The sequence below is a fragment of the Oncorhynchus nerka genome, linkage group LG11 (assembly GCF_034236695.1).
Source record: "Oncorhynchus nerka isolate Pitt River linkage group LG11, Oner_Uvic_2.0, whole genome shotgun sequence".
Taxonomy (NCBI): domain Eukaryota; kingdom Metazoa; phylum Chordata; class Actinopteri; order Salmoniformes; family Salmonidae; genus Oncorhynchus; species Oncorhynchus nerka.
In genome coordinates this window covers 26,797,866-26,817,400 of record NC_088406.1, presented here as the reverse complement: position 1 = coordinate 26,817,400, position 19,535 = coordinate 26,797,866, and the positions used below count along the sequence as shown (strand labels likewise).

Genomic DNA, 19,535 nt, shown 5'->3' with positions numbered 1-19,535 from the left:
TATGTCGTTTTGGAACTAAACTATTCATTTAATATATTATATTATTTAACTGTTATGAATTTTAGGTCTATTGAATGTAATTTGACCCAGTATTATGGCCATAGATTATAAAATATATATTTTACCAGGTAAGTTGACTGAGAACACGTTCTAATTCACAGCAATGACCTGGGGAATAGTTACAGGGGAGAGGGGGATGAATGAGCCAATTGTAAGTTGGGGGTGATTAGGTGACCAAATTCCCAAGGACAGCTTGGGAATTTAGCCAGGACATCGGGGTTAACACCCCTACTCTTACGATAAGTGCCATGGGATCTTTAATGACCTCAGAGTCAGGACACCCGTTTAATGTCCCATCCGAAAGACTGCACCCTACACAGGGCAGTGTCCCCAATCACTGCACTGGGGTATTGAGATATTTTTTTTTAGACCAGAGGAAAGAGTGCCTCCTACTGGCCCTCCAACAACACTTCCAGCAGCATCTGGTCTCCCATCCAGGGACTGACCAAGAAGCTGTCTGCTCTGGGTGTCCGATGTAGTTAGGCATCAGGATCATTTAAGTTATTCTTGTGTTATTTAATATGGTGTTTTATTTTAGCAAGAAATTGAATATAGAATAGAAGATATTGTATTTGTTATATTAGTTCTACCAGTTATCAACATATTCAATGTTAAAAATAAATAAAGCCCAGTGGTTATTCTGACTTTAGCTAATATGCATAATAATGTTTTTGTTGCCATGGTATCGTTTTGGTATTGAATATTATGATACTAATAAACCTGGTTATCGTGACAACACTAGACCATGTTACTGACTCCCACCTCACTGATCAAAGCTCAGCTACTACTGTCAGACGACTTAACACCCACAGCTCTATGAGGCTGTTAAATGATTAACCCCATGTACACAATAGGGCAAGCCCCTGTCAGAGTGGCAGGGATACTAGGCATTCTTCTGGCCTCACGTGACACCACCAGTCCACAGGTCATTATTAGGCCCCTGAGGTCTGTTGACACGGCCAGTTAGACATCAAGTACTGGGGTATTTCTGCCTTCCTTTAAATATGTCAGACTAGTACAAGGGAGGCAGAGTAGTGTTTGAGGTGCTTTGAGATCCCCTAGATTAAATACTGAATCGTCATTGCTGCTGTTCCTGGAGGCAAATAACTTTCATGAATATTCAGTTGTAGTTTATAGACACTCCATTTCCATTTTTTATACTTTGTATTTGGGTAGAACAGTGGATTTCTGTGAAAGGACAATGCCTCAGCAGTCTGTTTACTCTCAGTAACTCACATTATTGTGTGCTGTAATATCGCTACAATAATTTTAAAAACTAATTTATTCATCCTTCATTTTTACAGGCTAATCTTATTGAAATACCGTATATGTCTCTTTAACATAGAATATCTGTTTAAGTGTAACAGACATTAGCCTGTGGCTTACAGGGGTCAATAGTTCCTGGATGTGAGGTTAGCTGTGTAGCTAGCTGGCGGACCTCTGTCTGAATGCCAGAGAGGTTCTGAGGGCAGACGGTGAAGGCTTTCAGCTTTGTAACAAGAGTTCTTCTGACGCAGTCAATCTGGCCTAAGCACTGACCTTGAAATGAATCCGACCTCCTGTGTGAGGGATGTACTCTAGCTACATTAATCATCACTTACCTGCAGTACAGCACACAGAGATGGATAATGAGAAAGTGTGGCTAGAGGCCATATATACTGTACCAGTCAAAGTTTGCACACACCTACTCATTCAAGGGTTTTTCTTTATTTTTACTATTTTCTACATTGTAGAATAATAGTGAAGACATCAAGACTATGAAATAACACACATGGAATCATGTAGTAACCAAAAAAGTGTTAAACTCTACAGTTCTCAATCTCTTAATTCAAAGACTCAATCATGGACACTCTCACTGACAGTTGTGGCTGCTTTGTGTGATGTATTGTTGTCTGTGCCCAATAATGTTTGTACCCTGTTTTGTGCTCCTACCATGTTGTTACTGCCATGTTGTCATGTTGTGTTGCTATCATGCTGTCATATGTTGTCATATGTTGCTGCCATGCTATGTTGTCTTAGGTCTTTCTTTATGTAGTGTTGTCTCTCTTGTCGTGATGTCATTTTTTTTTTAAATCCCCGTCCCCACAGGAGGCCTTTTTGTTATTAACTGACTTGCCTAGTTAAATAAATACAAATATACACTGCTCAAAAAAATAAAGGAACACTAACATAACACATCCTAGATCTGAATGAATGAAATATTCTTAGTAAATACTTTTTTCTTTACATTTAAGTCATTTAGCAGACGCTCTTATCCAGAGCGACTTACAAATTGGTGCTTTCACCTTATGACATCCAGTGGAACAGCCACTTTACAATAGTGCATCTAAGTCTTTTAAGGGGGGGGGGGGGGGGTGAGAAGGATTACTTTATCCTATCCTAGGTATTCCTTAAAGAGGTGGGGTTTCAGGTGTCTCCGGAAGGTGGTGATTGACTCCGCTGTCCTGGCGTCGTGAGGGAGTTTGTTCCACCATTGGGGGGCCAGAGCAGCGAACAGTTTTGACTGGGCTGAGCGGGAACTGTACTTCCTCAGTGGTAGGGAGGCGAGCAGGCCAGTTGAATGTGCTGACAACAGAATCACACAAATTATCAATGGAAATCAAATTTATCAACCCATGGAGGTCTGGATTTGGAGTCACACTCAAAATTTAAAGTGGAAAACCACACTACAGGCTGATCCAACTTTGATGTAATGTCCTTAAAACAAGTCAAAATGAGGCTCAGTAGTGTGTGTGGCCTCCACGTGCCTGTATGACCTCCCTACAACGCCTGGGCATGCTCCTGATGAGGTGGCGGATGGTCTCCTGAGGGATCTCCTCCCAGACCTGGACTAAAGCATCCTCCAACTCCTGGACAGTCTATGGTGCAACGTGGCGTTGGTGGATGGAGCGAGACATGATGTCCCAGATGTGCTCAATTGGATTCAGGTCTGGGGAATGGGCGGGCCAGTCCATAGCATCAATGCCTTCCTCTTGTAGGAACTGCTGACACACTCCAGCCACATGAGGTCTAGCATTGTCTTGCATCAGGAGGAACCCAGGGCCAACCGCACCAGCATATGGTCTTACAAGGGGTCTGAGGATCTCATCTCGGTACCTCAGTCAGGCTACCTCTGGCAAGCAGATGGAGGGCTGTGCGGCCCCCCAAAGAAATGCCACCCCACACCATGACTGACCCACCGCCAAACCGGTCATGCTGGAGGATGTTGCAGGCAGCAGAACGTTCTCCACAGCGTCTCCATACTCTGTCACGTCTGTCACGTGCTCAGTGTGAACCTGCTTTCATCTGTGAAGAGCACAGGGTGCCAGTGGCGAATTTGCCAATCTTGGTGTTCTCTGGCAAATGCCAAACGTCCTGCACGGAGTTGGGCTGTAGGCACAACCCCCACCTGTGGACGTCAGGCCCTCATACCACCCTCATGGAGTCTGTTTCTGACCGTTTGAGCAGACACATGCACATTTGTGGCCTGCTGGAAGTAATTTTGCAGGGCTCTGGCAGTGCTCCTCCTGCTCCTCCTTGCACAAAGGCGGAGGTAGCGGTCCTGCTGCTGGGTTGTTGCTCTCCTACGGCCTCCTCCACGTCTCCTGATATACTGGCCTGTCTCCTGGTAGCGCCTCCATGCTCTGGACACTACGCTGACAGACACAGCAAACCTTCTTGCCACAGCTCGCATTGATGTGCCATCCTGGATGAGCTGCACTACCTGAGCCACTTGTGTGGCTTGTAGTCTCATGCTACCACTAGAGTGAAAGCACCGTCAGCATTCAAAAGTGACCAAAACATCAGCCAGGAAGCATAGAAACTGAGAAGTGGTCTGGTCACCACCTGCAAGAACCACTGCTTTATTGGGGGTGTCTTGCTAAATGCCTATAATATCAGTGTTGCTTCCTAAGTGGACAGTTTGATTTTACAGAAGTGTGATTGACTTGGAGTTACATTGTGTTGTTAAGTGTTCCCTTTATTTTTTTGAGCAGTGTATTTTATATTCAAATGGCCACCCTCTGCATTGATGACAGCTTTGCACACTCTTGGCATTCTCTCACCCAGCTTCATGTCTTAGTCACCTGGAATGCATTTCAATTGTAAAAAGTTAATTTGTTGAATTTCTTTCCTTCTCAATGTGTTTAAGCCAGTCATTTGTGTTGTGGCAAGGTAGGGTTGGTATACAGAAGATAGCGTTATTTGGTCCATATTTGGGCAAGAACAGCTCAAATAAGCAAAGAGAAGCGACAGTCCATTACTTTAAGACATGAAGGTCAGTCAATTCGGAAAATGTCAGGAACTTTCAAAGTTTCTTCAAGTGCAGTCGCAGAAACCATCAAGCGCTATGATGAAACTGGCTCTCATGAGGACTGCCATAGGAAAGGAAGACCCAGAGTTACCTCTGCTGCAGAGGATGAGTTCATTAGAATTAACAGCCTCAGCAATTGCAGCCCAAATAAATGCTTCACATGGTTCAAGTAACAGACATCTCAGCATCAACTGTTCAGAGGAGACTGCGTGAATCAGGCCTTCATGGTCGAATTACTGCAAAGAAACCTACTAAAAGACACCAATAATGGGCTAAGAAACACGAGCAATGGACAATAGACCAGTGGAAATCTGTCCATTTTTGGTTCCATCCTCCGTGTCTGTGAGACAGAGTAGGTGAACGGATCTCCGCATGTGTGGTTCCCACCGTGAAGCATAGAGGAGGTGTGGGGGTGCTTTGCTGGTGACACTGTCAGGGATTTATTTAGAATTCAAGGTACACTTAACCAGTATGGCAACCACAGCATTTTGCAGTGATACGCTATCATATCTGATTTGCACTTAGTGGGAATATCATTTGTTTTTCAACAGGACAATGACCCAACGCTGTGTAAGGGCTATTTGACCAAGAAGGATAGTGATTGAGTGCTGCATCAGATGACCTGGCCTCCACGCTCACCCGACCTCAACCCAATTGAGATGGTTTGGGATGAGTTGGACCACAGAGTGAAGGAAAAGCAGCCAACAAGTGCTCAGCATATGTGGGAACTCCTTCAAGAGCATTTCAGGTGAAGCTGGTTGAGAGAATGCCAATAGTGTTCAAAGCTGTCAAGGCGGTGGCTACTTTGAATAATCTCAATTATTAAATATGTTTATTTGGTTGATCAATTTTGGTTACTACATGACTCCATATGCGTAATTTCACACTTTTGATGTCTTCATTATTATTCTAAACTCAGCAAAAAAAGAAACGTCCCTTTTCAGGAAGCTGTCTTTCAAAGATAATTCATAAAAATTCAAAACTTCACAGATCTTCATTGTAAAGGGTTTAAACACTGTTTCCCATGCTTGTTCAATGAACCATAAACAATTAATGAACCTGCACCTGTGGAACGGTCGTTAAGACCCTAACAGCTTACAGAGTGTAGGCAATTAAGGTCACAGTTATGAAAACATAGGACACTAAAGAGGCCTTTCTGAAAACCAAAAGAAAGATGCCCAGGGTCCCTGATCATTTTTTTTAACGTGCCTTAGGCATGCTGCAAGGTGGCATGAGGACTGCAGATGTGGCCAGACAGCACTACAGGGAGACAGCTGATCATCCTCGCAGTGGCAGACCACGTGTACAACACCTGCACAGGATCAGTACATCCGAACATCACAGATACAGGATGGCAACAACAACTCCCTGAGTTACACCAGGAAAGCACAATTCCTCCATCAGTGCTCAGACTGTCCGCAATAGGCTGGACTGAGGGCTTGTAAGCCTGTTGTAAGGCAGGACATGACCGGCAACAATGTCGCCTATGGGCACAAACCGTTTATCATCGAAGGAATGAGCGTTACAACAAGGCCTGTACTCTGGAGCGGGATCGATTTGGAGGTGGAGGGTCCGTCATGGTCTGGGGCGGTGTGTCACAGCATCTTCGGACTGTGCTTGTCATTGCAGGCATTCTCAACGCTGTGTGTTACAGGGAAGACATCCTCCTCCCTCATGTGGTACCCTTCCTGCAGGCTCAACCTGACATGACCCTCCAGCATGACAATGTCACCAGCCATACTGCTTGTTCTGTGCGTGATTTCCTGCAAGACAGGACTGTCAGTATTCTGTCATGGCCAGCGAAGCTCCCGGATCTCAATCCCATTGAGCACGTCTGGGACCTGTTTGATAGGAGGGTGAGGGCTAGGGCCGTTCCCCCTAGAAATGTCCGGGAACGTGCAGGTTCCTTGGTGGAAGAGTGGTGTAACATCTCACAGCAAGAACTAGCAAATCTGGTGCAGTCCATGAGGAGGAGATGCGCTGCAGTACTTAATGCAGCTGGTGGCCAAACCAGATACTGACTGACTTTTGATTTTGACCACCCATTTGTTCAGGGACACATTATTCCATTTCTGCTAGGAACTTGTTCGGTTTGTCTCAGTTGTTGAATCTTGTTATTTTCATAAAAATATTTACACGTTAAGTTTGCTGAAAATAAACGCAGTTGCCAGTGAGGATGTTTTTTTGCTGATTTTACAATGTAGAAAATAGTAAAGATAAATAAAAACCTTTGAATGAGTAGGTGTGTCCAAACTTTTGACTGGTACTGTATCTCAACCCAAACTGGCTACGTAAAATGTTTAGAAACATTCTGTGAATGGTCTTCTTGCACATAAAGAAGCTATATTCAGGTGTGCTATTTATTTATGTCCTTGACCATCTCCATACAATAGACAACCGTGACGAGCAAAAAAGTATTCCATGACATTGAGCCTTTCGGCCAAAGCTATTCTATATACTTGGGTATTCTATTCATTCTATGTTTTATTCGTCACCCTCCCCATGGTTTCTATTCATTCTACATCTGTTGCGTTCTACCCCCTCCCCAGTGTTTCTATTAATTCTATATCTATGTTGTGTTCTACCCCCTCCCCAGTGTTTCAGGTGGTGGTTCTCCTGCTCTACCTAAGTGTTCTACTGGGCCTCTACATGGCCCCCCTTTCCATCACCTCCCCCTGCATCATGGAACACGCCAACCTCACACCACGCCCTGACGTCATTGGGCACCAGGGCGCACCCATGGTGAGTCAGCTGAACCAGCTGCCCAATCCGAGGGCATGTAATGTGAGGCACCTCATACGTTTTGCTTCTAGATTATACAATAACAGACCCACAGAGATGTAACCTTCATGGAGGGCACAAGAGAAATCATGCTGGCCAACAGTATTTCCACCCACTCACTTCCTTCAAACTATCTAGGGCTATTCTAGTGTATTAATGACCCTCTGGACCTGAGCTGAAAATAGCCCAGGAATAGATGGCAAACAGACTTCTGGGCTTTCTGTAAACACTATCTGGAAGATATAGGCTACTGTATGTGCGAGCACTTAACCAGCTCAACCTATAGAATAAATATTTCATATGATTCCATGTCTAGCATTTCTTCACTTGTTTTCTTAATTCATATCATGTTATACTGCATTTCTCTCCAGGCAGATGTAGATATACAGTGCATTCGGAATGCATCAGACCACTTCCCTTTTTCCACATTTCATTACGTTACAGCCTTATTCTAAAATGGATTTAAAAAAAAATGTTTCCTCAATCTACACAAAACACCCCATAATGACAAAGTGAACAGGTTTTTATACATTTTTGCAAATGTATTAAAAATACAAAACAAACACCTTATTTACATAAGTAGTCAGACCCTTGGCTATGAGACTTGAAATTGTGCTCCGGTGCATCCTGTTTCCATTGATCATCCTTGATGTTTCTACAACTTGATTGGAGTCCACCAGGGGTAAATTCAATTGATTGGACATGATTTGGAAAGGCACACACCTGTTTATATTTGGTCCCACAGTTGACAGTGCATGTCAGAGAAAACACCAAGCCATGAGATCGAAGGAATTGTCCGTAGCGCTCTGAGACAGGATTGTGTCAAGGCACAGATCTAAAAGGGTACCAAAAAACATCTGCATCATTGAAGGTCCCCAAGAACACAGTGGCCTCCATTATTCTGAAATGGAAGAAGTTTAGAACCACCAAGACTCTTCCTAGAGCTGGCCTCCCAGCCAAACTAAGCAATCAGGGGAGAAGGGCCTTTTTCAGGGAGATGACCAAGAAACTGATGGTCACTCTGACAAAGCTCTAGAGTTATTTTGTGGAGATGGGAGATCTTTCCAAAAGGACAACCATCTCTGCAGCACTCTGCCAATCAGGCCTATATGTAGAGTGACCAGACGGAAGCCACTCCTCAGTAAAGGCACATGCCAGCCCACGTGGATTTTGCCAAAAGTCACCTAAAGGACTCTCAGACCATGAGAAACAAGATTATCTGATGAAACCAAGATTAAACTATTTGGCCTGAATGCCAAGCGTCACGTCTGGAAGAAACCTGGCACCATCCCTACGGTGGTGGCAGCATCATGCTGTGGGGATGTTTTTCAGCTGCAGGGACTGGGAGACTAGTGCGGATTGAGGGAAAGATGAACGTAGCAAAGTACAGAGAGATCCTTGATGAAACCTGCTCCAGAGTGCTCAGGACCTCAGACTGGGGTGACGGGTTCACCTTCCAATAGGACAACAACCCTAAGCACACAGCCAAGACAACGCAGGAGTGGCTTCCATACAAGTCTCTGAATGTCCTTGAGTGGCCCAGTCAGAGGTCGGACTTGAACCCAATCAAACATGTCTGAAGAGACCTGAACATACCTGTGCAGCGACGCTCCCCATCCAACTTGACAGAGCTTGAGAGGATCTGCAGAGAAGAATGGGAGAAATTCCCCAAATTCAGGTGTGCCAAGCTTGTAGCGTCATACCCAAGAATACTCGAGGCTGTAATTGCTGCCAAAGGTGCTTAAACAAAGTACTGAGTAAATGGTCTGAATATTTATATAAATGTGATATTTCTGGGTTTTTGTTGTTACACATTTCTAAACAGTTTTCCTTTGTGTGTGTGTGTGTGTAGTAGTAGATTGAGGAAAACAAAACTTAATCCATTTTAGAATATGGCTGTAACGTAACAGATTTCTTTCCAAATGCACTGTATGCGAATAAACAGTGCTAGTATGAGCCCACGCCTGCTTTGACCTGATATGTTTGACTTGTCAGCCAGACACTGTATGACTAGATATAATTCCCTGTTGCCAAAGCCTCAACTCATAATGCAGTGTTTCCCAAACTTTGTTTTTCGCCCACGACCCCATGTTGATAGAAACATAATGTGAGACCCCCACCATGTAAAAAAAGTTAATTAATCAACGGCCAATGTTTACTTTTTGATTTGGGCTATAGCAGTCTTACAAATCAGTCTATATTTTTGACAGGATTTCAATCTGAAGACAATATATAGTTTGAAGTGGTGAGGATAGGTAACAACACATCTGCCACGCTGATCCTCAATACTGGAGCCCCTCATGGGTGCATGCTCAGTCCCCTCCTGTTCACCCACGACTGCGTGGCCAGGTATGACTCCAACACCATCATTTAAGTTGGCAGACGAGACAAGTGGTAGTCCTGATCATCGACAACGATGAGACCGCCTATAGGGAGGAGGTCAGAGACCTGGCCGGGTGGTGCCAGAATAACAACCTATCCCTCAATGTAACCAAGACTAAGGCGATGATTGTGAACTACAGGAAAAGGAGGACCGAACACTCCCGCAATTCTCATCGACGGGGCTGTAGTGGAGCAGGTAGAGGGCTTCAAGTCCCTTGGTGTCCACATCACCAACACACTTGAATGGTCCAAACATATCAAGACAGTCCTAAAGAGGGCATGACAAAGCCTATTCCCCCTCAGGAAACTAAAAAGATTTGGCATGGGTCCTCAGATCCTCAAAAGGTTCTACAGCTGCAACATCGAGAGCATCCTGACTGGTTGCATCACTGCCTGGTACGGCAACTGCTCGGCCTCTGACTGCAAGGCACTACAGAGGGTAAGCTGCCTGCCATCCAGGACCTCTACACCAGGCGGTGTCAGAAGAAGGCCCTAAAAATGGTCAAAGACCCCAGTCACCCCAGTCATAGACTGTTCTCTCTACTACCGCATGGCATGTGGTACTGGAGTGCCAAGTCTAGGACCAAAAGGCTTCTCAACAGCTTTTACCCCCAAGCCATAAGACTCTTTAACAGGTAATCAAATGGCGACCCAGACTATTTGCATTGTGCCCGCCCCTCAACCCTTTTTTTATGCTGCTGCTACTCTGTTTATCATAAACTCAGCAAAAAAGAAACGTCCTCTCACTGTCAACTGTGTTTATTTTCAGCAAACTTAACATGTGTAAATATTTGTAGGAACATAACAAGATTCAACAACTGAGACATAAACTGAACAAGTTCCACAGCCATGTGACTAACAGAAATGGAAAAATATGTCCCTGAATAAAGGGGGAGGTCAAAATCAAAAATATCAGTCAGTATCTAGTGTGGCCACCATCTGCATTAAGTTCTGCAGTGCATTTCCTCCTCATGGACTGCACCAGATTTGCCAGTTCCTGCTGTGAGATGTTACCCCACTCTTCCACCAAGGCACCTGCAAGTTCCCATACATTTCTGGGGGGAATGGCCCTAGCCCTCACCCTCCTATCCAACTGTTCCCAGACGTGCTCAATGGGATTGAGATCCGGGCTCTTCGCTGGCCATGACAGAACACTGACAGTTGAGCCTGCAGGAAGGGTACCACATGAGGGAGGGGGAGGTCTTCCCTGTAACGCACAGCATTGAGAATGCCTGCAATGACGACAAGCACAGTCCGATGATGCTGTGACTCACCACCCCAGACCGTGACGGACCCTCCACCTCCAAATCGATCCCACTCCAAAGTGCAGGCTTCTGTGTAACGCTCATTCCTTTGAAGATAAACATGAATCCGACCATACCCCTGGTGAGAAAAAAAATGTGACTTGTCAGTGAAGAGCACCTTTTGCCAGTCCTGTCTGATCCAGCGAGTGGGTTTGTGCCCGTAGGCGACGTTGTTGCCGGTGATGTCTGGTGAGGACCTGCCTTACAACAAAGCCCTCCGTCCAGCCTCTCAGCCTATTATGGACAGTCTGATGAGCTGGTACCCTGGGCATCTTTCTTTTTGGTGTCTTCCCTCAGCCAGGGCATTGAAAAATGGGTCGTGGATGGGTATTCCAGCATGACAATGACCCAAAACACATGGCCAAGGCAACAAAGGAGTGGCTCAAGAAGAAGCACATTAAGGTCCTGGAGTGGCATGGCTAGTCTCCAGACCTTAATCCCATAGAAAATCTGTGGAGGGAGCTGTTGGTTCGAGTTGCCAAACGTCAGCCTCAACCTTAATGACTTGGAGAAGATCTGCAAAGAGGAGTGGGACAAAATCCCTCCTGAGATGTGTGCAAACCTGGTGGCCAACTATAAGAAACGTCTGACCTCTGTGATTGCCAACAAGGGTTTTGTCACCAAGTACTAAGTCACGTTTTGCAGAGGGGTCAAATACTTATTTTCCTCATTAAAATGCAAATCAATTTATAACATTTTTGACATGCTTTTTCTGGATTTTTTTTGTTATTCTGTCTCTCACTGTTCAAATAAACCTACCATTAAAATGACAGACTGATAATTTCTTTGTCAGTGGGCAAACGTACAAAATCAGCAGGGGATCAAATACCTTTTTCCCTCACTGTAGTAGAGGGTAACGGTACGTACCTACCTGTTCCTGAGAGTCATGTCTTTCAGTGATGGGTTCATAATATTTGGAGCTTAAACCATTCAAAAGATAGAGCCACATTTTGTAGGAAGAGAACAGAAACCGTTCTGTTTATTACAACCTCATCTAGCAGCTACCGGAGGTTACTGATGTAACCCCGGGTTTGATGAACCAAGCGCAGATTTTTTCTCGCCACCCCATTTTCAAATCAGGCGACCCCTAGTTTGGAAACCCCTGTCCTAACGTCTCGCATACACAAAAACATGACCCATCCATCCAGCGAGCTGCAGACAGATGCTCCCCAGCCAGCCGGTTGGGGCATGTTGCAGTAGTTGATCACCCCAGAAGTTAAATGCTGTGGAGGAATTAAGTCTTAAAAAACTGAACTCCCCCAGGACACGCCACATGACCTACTCTGTTTCCCAGCAGCATTTTACATTGCTTTTCCCAGGTGTCCAGTCCCCTCGCAGTATTAGACAGTTTGACCGACAGTATCACTGACCATTATTAGTTTGACCAATGTGGCCTAGTGTCTTGTATTGCACCAGTCAGTATGTGTTCAATAGTCTGTTTATCAATAATAATTATGAGCGCATAACTCATTACTTGTAACTGGAATACATTCTCCATTTCCTCACACCCGTTTTAAAGGGAAATTGAAAAAAATGTAAACTTAATTTTCATCATCTCCAGCATCACCTCAGCAACATGTGGGAAAATGGCATGTTTCAAAGGAGTGTTAAACTTCTGAAACCTATATGAACCTGTGAACTCTAATTGCAGTAAGGTATATGAAATGTCTCTGACCTCCATGAAACATCAATATACGTCAGTGTGCTGACAGTGTGCTGATGATGTTCCTCTCTCTCTGTCTGTAGCTGGCTCCAGAGAACACCATCCTGTCCTTCCAGAGGGCTCTGCAGATGAACGTCAGTGGGCTGGAGGCTGACGTGGCCATCAGGTACACACACACCGAAAGAGACTCACAGTGCAGCCAAACTAGATCAATGGGGAGCTGCAAGGAGAGACGGTGAGAAGTCAAGTCTGTTGTAAGCTAGTTGATTGAGGAGTACAGCCAAGTACCGGTCAGCCAGTGTCATAATGCTGGTCTGGGCTTCCTGTCTAGGATTCAGCCGCTTAGTACCATTCAGTGAGCAGCATCGGTTTTAGTAACAGTGGCAGCATCGGTTTTAGTAACAGTGGCAGCATCGGTTTTAGTAACAGTGGCAGCATCGGTTTTAGTAACAGTGGCAGCATCGGTTTTAGTAACAGTGGCAGCATCGGTTTTAGTAACAGTGGCAGCATCGGTTTTAGTAACAGTGGCAGCATCGGTTTTAGTAACAGTGGCAGCAGTTAACGGCGGCGGCCATTTTTAGTAGGAGCGGCGGCAGTTTTGGCAGTGGCGGCGGCGGCCGTTTTTAGTCGGAGGGGCGGCAGCGGCGGCCACGTGTGTTTCTATTTGTCTATTTGCCTTTGTGTCAGTGAAAGCTCATTTAGCTTGTGTATACATTCCTCCACTCCCTAATTCAGATGAATGGGAGGTGGAGACGTGCGTGCTGATGACAGTTAGGCTGGGCTCTGGACTGCATTGAGCTCATGCTGGAGCTGACTAATGAAACCTGAACAGGGCCAGGCTCTATACATCCTCCTGACCAGAGATGCGTGTACACAGACACACACCCGAAGGGACATGGGTCATTCAGGCACTAATTTAACGTTTCAGTCACGCTTTATGGTCACTGAAAACAATAATGAATAATAGACAGGCTAAATGATGTTTTTAGTCCGATTTAGTTGCTTGCTTGGGATGTAATCTTACGAAAGCGTTGTGATTCTAGTTGTGAATTTGACTAACAATTTCAAGTGTAGGTAATGTGTTTTTGTTTTCCATGTCTTACAACCTGAGGTTAACTGAAAAGGTGGGGAAATTATTTGGCATTCAAAGTGAAGGTGAAGCTAGCAACATGAAAGTAGCTTTCATGTAATGTGAGTTTTGCCTCAAACAGCTCTAGTCTTTTCCCTTCGTGATTTGAAGGTTTTTGGCGCTTCCCTAGAGAGCATTCAGTATTTCTATTGTAAGAACTTCCACTTAGAATCACAAAATATCAGTGGATATAAACTTCTGAGAAATAAGATGATCATATGATGCTGAACAACACTGTACGGCACTGAATATACTTTTGTATTGGTAGACCTGACTGTTTAAATCTTTCTTGTCCTAGCCTTGACGGGGTGCCGTTTCTGATGCGAGACGGCACCATGAGGAGGACTACAGACGTCGAGAAGGTGTTTCCTGCCAGACAGCTGGACGATGCCTCCTCCTTTAACTGGACAGACTTACACAGCCTCAATGCCGGCCAGTGGTTCCTCAAGGTACCACAATGTTACTCACACTCCCGCTAAGGAGGAATTGTACTGTCACACCCCCGCTAGGTAGGAATGCTTAATTCACACCCCCGCTAGGTAGGAATGCTTCATTCACACCCCCGCTAGGTAGGAATGCTTCATTCACACCCCCGCTAGGTAGGAATGCTTCATTCACACCCCCGCTAGGTAGGAATGCTTCATTCACACCCCCGCTAGGTAGGAATGCTTCATTCACACCCCCGCTAGGTAGGAATGCTTCATTCACACCCCCGCTAGGTAGGAATGCTTCATTCACACCCCCGCTAGGTAGGAATGCTTCATTCACACCCCCGCTAGGTAGGAATGGTACCGTCTGTCACACCCCCGCTCGGGAGGAATGGTACCGTCTGTCACACCCCCGCTCGGGAGGAATGGTACCGTCTGTCACACCCCCGCTCGGGAGGAATGGTACCGTCTGTCACACCCCCGCTCGGGAGGAATGGTACCGTCTGTCACACCCCCGCTCGGGAGGAATGGTACTGTCTGTCACACCCCCGCTCGGGAGGAATGGTACCGTCTGTCACACCCTCGCTATGGAGGAATGGTACTTTCTCACCCCCGCTAGGGGGGAATGGTACTGTCACACCCCCGCTAGGAGGACTGGGTATACTGTTATGCCATCCTTTTCTCTCTGAAGGTTTCTAACCAAATGTAAGCTTGCAGGACCTCACACCACCCTTTCTTTCACTAGGCCTATATTTCTCCTCAATGCTTTGGGTCCATTTCATTGCCACTCGGCTGATAGGAAATCTCATTAATGAAGTGAAGAATTTGCCTATATTTATCAATCAAACCCTGATCTCATCATAAAATGATGTATTATTACGATTGCCATGTAAACCTAGAAATACACTGTCACACCCATGCTATGTAGGAATGGTACTGTCACACCCCCGCTAGGGGGGAATGGTACTGTCACACCCCTTCTAGGGGGGAATGGTACTGTCACACCCCCGCCAGGGGGGAATGGTACTGTCACACCCCTTCTAGGGGGGAATGGCACTGTCACACCCATGCTATGTAGGAATGGTACTGTCACACCCCCGCTAGGGGGGAATGGTACTGTCACACCCCCGCTAGGGGGGAATGGTACTGTCACACCCCTTCTAGGGGGGAATGGTACTGTCACACCCCCGCTAGGGAGGAATGGTACTGTCACACCCCCGCTAGGGAGGAATGGTACTGTCACACCCCCGCTAGGGAGGAATGGTACTGTCACACCCCCGCTAGGGAGGAATGGTACTGTCACACCCCCGCTAGGGAGGAATGGTACTGTCACACCCATGCTATGTAGGAATGGTACTGTCACACCCCTTCTATGGAGGAATGGTACTGTCACACCCCCTCTATGGAGGAATGGTACTGTCACACCCCCGCTAGGGAGGAATGGTACTGTCACACCCCCGCTAGGGAGGAATGGTACTGTCACACCCCCACCTATGTAGGATGGTACTGTGACACCCCTGCTAGGGGCGGATGGTACTGTGACACCCCTGCTAGGGGCGGATGGTACTGTGACACCCCTGCTAGGGGCAAATGGTACTGTCACACCCCTTCTATGGAGGAATGGTACTGTCACACCCCTTCTATGGAGGAATGGTTTTGTCACACCCCCGCTAGGGGGGAATGGTACTGTCACACCCCTTCTATGGAGGAATGGTTTTGTCACACCCCCGCTAGGGGGGAATGGTACTGTCACACCCCCTCTGGAGGAATGGTACTGTCACACCCCCGCTAGGGAGGAATGGTACAGTCACACCCCCAGCTAGGGAGGAATGGTACAGTCACACCCCCAGCTAGGGAGGAATGGTACAGTCACACCCCCAGCTAGGGAGGAATGGTACAGTCACACCCCCAGCTAGGGAGGAATGGTACAGTCACACCCCCAGCTAGGGAGGAATGGTGCTGTCACACCCCCGCTATGTGGGAATGGTACTCACACCCCCGCTATGTGGGAATGGTACTCACACCCCCGCTATGTAGGAATGGTACTGTCACACCCCCGCTAGGGGGGAATGGTACTGTCACACCCCCGCTAGGGGGGAATGGTACTGTCACACCCCCGCTAGGGGGGAATGGTACTGTCACACCCCCGCTAGGGGGGAATGGTACTGTCACACCCCCGCTAGGGGGGAATGGTACTGTCACACCCCCGCTAGGGGGGAATGGTACTGTCACACCCCCGCTAGGGGGGAAAGGTACTGTCACACCCCCGCTAGGTAGGAATGCTTAATTCACACCCCCGCTAGGTAGGAATGCTTCATTCACACCCCCGCTAGGTAGGAATGCTTCATTCACACCCCCGCTAGGTAGGAATGCTTCATTCACACCCCCGCTAGGTAGGAATGCTTCATTCACCCCCCCGCTAGGTAGGAATGCTTCATTCACACCCCGCTAGGTAGGAATGCTTCATTCACACCCCCGCTAGGTAGGAATGCTTCATTCACACCCCGCTAGGTAGGAATGCTTCATTCACACCCCGCTAGGTAGGAATGCTTCATTCACACCCCGCTAGGTAGGAATGCTTCATTCACACCCCGCTAGGTAGGAATGGTACCGTCTGTCACACCCCCGCTCGGGAGGAATGGTACCGTCTGTCACACCCCCGCTCGGGAGGAATGGTACCGTCTGTCACACCCCCGCTCGGGAGGAATGGTACCGTCTGTCACACCCCCGCTCGGGAGGAATGGTACCGTCTGTCACACCCTCGCTATGGAGGAATGGTACTTTCTCACCCCCGCTAGGGGGGAATGGTACTGTCACACCCCCGCTAGGAGGACTGGGTATACTGTTATGCCATCCTTTTCTCTCTGAAGGTTTCTAACCAAATGTAAGCTTGCAGGACCTCACACCACCCTTTCTTTCACTAGGCCTATATTTCTCCTCAATGCTTTGGGTCCATTTCATTGCCACTCGGCTGATAGGAAATCTCATTAATGAAGTGAAGAATTTGCCTATATTTATCAATCAAACCCTGATCTCATCATAAAATGATGTATTATTACGATTGCCATGTAAACCTAGAAATACACTGTCACACCCATGCTATGTAGGAATGGTACTGTCACACCCCCGCTAGGGGGGAATGGTACTGTCACACCCCCGCCAGGGGGGAATGGTACTGTCACACCCCTTCTAGGGGGGAATGGTACTGTCACACCCCCGCTAGGGAGGAATGGTACTGTCACACCCCCGCTAGGGAGGAATGGTACTGTCACACCCCCGCTAGGGAGGAATGGTACTGTCACACCCATGCTATGTAGGAATGGTACTGTCACACCCCTTCTATGGAGGAATGGTACTGTCACACCCCCTCTATGGAGGAATGGTACTGTCACACCCCCGCTAGGGAGGAATGGTACTGTCACACCCCCGCTAGGGAGGAATGGTACTGTCACACCCCCGCTAGGGAGGAATGGTACTGTCACACCCCCACCTATGTAGGATGGTACTGTGACACCCCTGCTAGGGGCGGATGGTACTGTGACACCCCTGCTAGGGGCGGATGGTACTGTGACACCCCTGCTAGGGGCAAATGGTACTGTCACACCCCTTCTATGGAGGAATAGTACTGTCACACCCCTTCTATGGAGGAATGGTTTTGTCACACCCCCGCTAGGGGGGAATGGTACTGTCACACCCCTTCTATGGAGGAATGGTTTTGTCACACCCCCGCTAGGGGGGAATGGTACTGTCACACCCCCTCTGGAGGAATGGTACTGTCACACCCCCGCTAGGGAGGAATGGTACAGTCACACCCCCAGCTAGGGAGGAATGGTACAGTCACACCCCCAGCTAGGGAGGAATGGTACAGTCACACCCCCAGCTAGGGAGGAATGGTACAGTCACACCCCCAGCTAGGGAGGAATGGTACAGTCACACCCCCAGCTAGGGAGGAATGGTGCTGTCACACCCCCGCTAGGGGGGAATGGTACTGTCACACCCCCGCTAGGGGGGAAAGGTACTGTCACACCCCCGCTAGGGAGGAATGGTACTGTCACACCCATGCTATGTAGGAATGGTACTGTCACACCCCCGCTAGGGGGGAATGGTACTGTCACACCCCCGCTAGGGAGGAATGGTACTGTCACACCCCCGCTAGGGAGGAATGGTACTGTCACACCCCCGCTAGGGAGGAATGGTACTGTCACACCCCTGCTAGGGGCGGATGGTACTGTCACACCCCTTCTATGGAGGAATGGTTTTGTCACGCCCCCGTTAGGGGGGAATGGTTTTGTCACACCCCCGCTAGGGGGGAATGGTTTTGTCACACCCCCGCTAGGGGGGAATGGTTTTGTCACACCCCCGCTAGGGGGGAATGGTACTGTCACACCCCTTCTATGGAGGAATGGTACTGTCACACCCCTTCTATGGAGGAATGGTACTGTCACACCCCCGCTATGTGGGAATGGTACTGTCACACCCCTTCTATGGAGGAATGGTACTGTCACACCCCCTCTGGAGGAATGGTACTGTCACACCCCCGCTAGGGAGGAATGGTACAGTCACACCCCCAGCTAGGGAGGAATGGTGCTGTCACACCCCCGCTATGTGGGAATGGTACTCACACCCCCGCTATGTGGGTATGGTACTCACACCCCCGCTATGTGGGAATGGTACTGTCACACCCCCGCTAGGGGGGAAAGGTACTGTCACACCCCCGCTAGGGGGGAATGGTACGGTCACACCCCCGCTAGGGGGGAATGGTACGATCACACCCCCGCTAGGGGGGAATGGTACGGTCACACCCCCGCTAGGGGGGAATGGTACGGTCACACCCCCGCTAGGGGGGAATGGTACGGTCACACCCCCGCTAGGGGGAATGGTACGGTCACACCCCCGCTAGAGGGGAATGGTACTGTCACACCCCCGCTAGAGGGGAATGGTACTGTCACACCCCCGCTAGAGGGGAATGGTACTGTCACACCCCCGCTAGGGGGGAATGGTACTGTCACACCCCCGCTAGGGGGAATGGTACTGTCACACCCCGCTAGGGGGAATGGTACTGTCACACCCCGCTAGGGGGGAATGGTACTGTCACACCCCCGCTAGGGGGGAATGGTACTGTCACACCCCCGCTAGGGGGGAATGGTACTGTCACACCCCGCTAGGGGGGAATGGTACTGTCACACCCCTGCTAGGGGCAAATGGTACTGTCTGTCACACCCCCGCTAGGGAGGAATGGTACTGTCTGTCACATCCCAGCTAAGGAGGACTGGTATACTGTTATGTCATCTTTCTCTCTCTGAAGGTTTCTAACCAAATGTAAGCATGCATAAAATGTTTCTTTGTAGTTTCTCGCACAGCCCTTTCTTTCATAAGGCCTATATTTCTCCTCAATGCTTTGGGTCCATTTCCTTGCCACTCGGCTGATTAGGGAATCTCATTAATGAAGTGGAGAAATTGCCAATATTTATCAATCAAGATTTCTTCCCTGGATTGT

The 19,535-nt window shown here is 47.9% G+C and overlaps 1 protein-coding gene across 4 annotated transcripts in view; it reads left to right on the top strand.

The window, feature by feature from the left end:
* LOC115136625 (glycerophosphodiester phosphodiesterase domain-containing protein 5-like) overlaps positions 1-19,535 on the top strand; it is a 101,974-nt gene that overhangs the window by 54,931 nt on the left and 27,508 nt on the right. For all 4 annotated transcript variants that reach the window (XR_010465034.1, XM_065024344.1, XM_065024342.1 and 1 more), the window contains 3 exons: positions 6,948-7,093; positions 12,565-12,647; positions 13,909-14,059. Coding sequence is in view for 3 of the 4 variants with exons in the window: in XM_065024344.1 (XP_064880416.1) it covers positions 6,948-7,093; positions 12,565-12,647; positions 13,909-14,059 (380 nt within the window). In the remaining variant the exon portion in view is untranslated. The remainder of the gene's footprint in view (positions 1-6,947; positions 7,094-12,564; positions 12,648-13,908; positions 14,060-19,535) is intronic.